We start from the raw sequence: 1,584 nt of genomic DNA on the forward strand, positions 1-1,584 counted from the left end.
TATGACTATCATAAAGAGGGAGGAAGAAGTTTCTATCTAATTCTCAAAACAGAGGAATCCTCTTTTACATGACAAGCCATATATACCGACCCAACCCCATTAGTACAATAACTCCCCAAGAGGTCACAACGTGTTTTCTTTTTTTTTTTTTTCAATTGGATCATACCGCCATCTATTCCCACATTTTTACCCAATAGCCATCTCAATTGGATCATAGAATGTGCATATTATTAATTATTAGTGTGGTGAAATATTACTTGTTTGAATCCCCACCTGCTAAGCAATATAAAATCCATTTTGTATATTGACTTAAGTAGACAAAAATAAATATAAATAACACATAGTCACCAAAAGTTTTTGGGTGTAGGTAATGATGGTTTAACCCTAACATTGCCCATATTAGTACCATAAACAGACCTAAAAAATCTTCTAGACTTGTTTGTTTTCAACCTCATGAGAGGAGCCTTACGTGCCACAGCCTGCCAAATCATTTGAACAGCATCAGCTTCCTTGGAAGGGAACTGAAACTCATAGAACTTTTGAACCTGCTTCAACCTGTTCCACATTCTAGTCCACTCATCCTTTTTAACGCTCCTGACGAAATCTATGAGGAACCTTTTCTTGAGAGCGTCCCTGGTGCGGACGAATATGCAGAAGTCGGTGTAGTCGATTGCATCCTCGTATGGGAGCTCAATTTCGTCGCTGATGATCACCGGGACACAATGGCTTGCTATGGCGTCGAATAGGCGGTTCGACGACGGCGTGTCGCCGGCTATGTTCAGGCAGAATTTCGATGACCGCATGCCGGCGGATGCGTCCTTGACTCCTCCTTTTTGAGCGCTCCCGAATGAGAAGTGTACGTCCTTTTCCTCTTTTAAGAGGTAAAATAGCTCTTGCCTTACGTGCCCTCCCTGAACATGTAAACAATACTTTATTAATTGGAAGATTTATTTTATGAGTTGGCATAATTTTTTAATTTAATTATATTTTTATTTTTAATTAAAAAGTGTTATCAATGATTAGAAAAAAAAGAAAAAATAACAAAAGCAATTACTCAAATGAAGATGGCAAAAACATCCTCCAATGAAAATAATTTGTTTAAAAATGTGACTTATTTATTTAGCCACATTTTAAATAAAGACAACACTTTTATAATATATCAAAATCTAATCATACAATCTATCATCCAAGGTTCAAAACAAAATATTTTCATACGAAGACAATTATAAAGTCTTCATAGTAGTATCCACCAATAACAAATATTCCTGAATTTTTGGTTTGCGGACATTTAAGTCCTTGATAATTTAAAAAAATACATTTAAATTCATGACCTCTTTAAAATCTGAATACATTGATTGTATCTAATTTGACTCATCTAAAAAACTTTTTCATGTGTGTATCGGTATCAACTAAGTCAGGACAACGGGAGTTACGTTTGATTTTTTGTTGAGTCTGATAGACCCAAATGAATATAAGGGGTCGATATGTCCAAGTTTTAAAGATCAAAGATTTAAATATATTTTCAAATTTTCGAAAATTTAAATGTTTGCAAATTAAAAGATTAAGGATCTATTTGTTTTTTAA

The 1,584-nt window shown here is 34.3% G+C and overlaps 1 protein-coding gene across 1 annotated transcript in view; it reads right to left on the reverse strand.

Moving 5' to 3' along the window:
• The window catches only part of LOC107604757 (probable arabinosyltransferase ARAD1), a 3,983-nt gene continuing 2,683 nt past the window's right edge, over positions 285 to 1,584 (reverse strand). Inside the window, exon 3 of the mRNA XM_021104723.1 lies at positions 285 to 911. Coding sequence (XP_020960382.1) covers positions 345 to 911 — 567 coding nt within the window. The 3' untranslated portion in view covers positions 285 to 344. The remainder of the gene's footprint in view (positions 912 to 1,584) is intronic.

The sequence above is a fragment of the Arachis ipaensis genome, chromosome B06 (genome assembly GCF_000816755.2).
Source record: "Arachis ipaensis cultivar K30076 chromosome B06, Araip1.1, whole genome shotgun sequence".
In the NCBI taxonomy this organism is placed as follows: domain Eukaryota; kingdom Viridiplantae; phylum Streptophyta; class Magnoliopsida; order Fabales; family Fabaceae; genus Arachis; species Arachis ipaensis.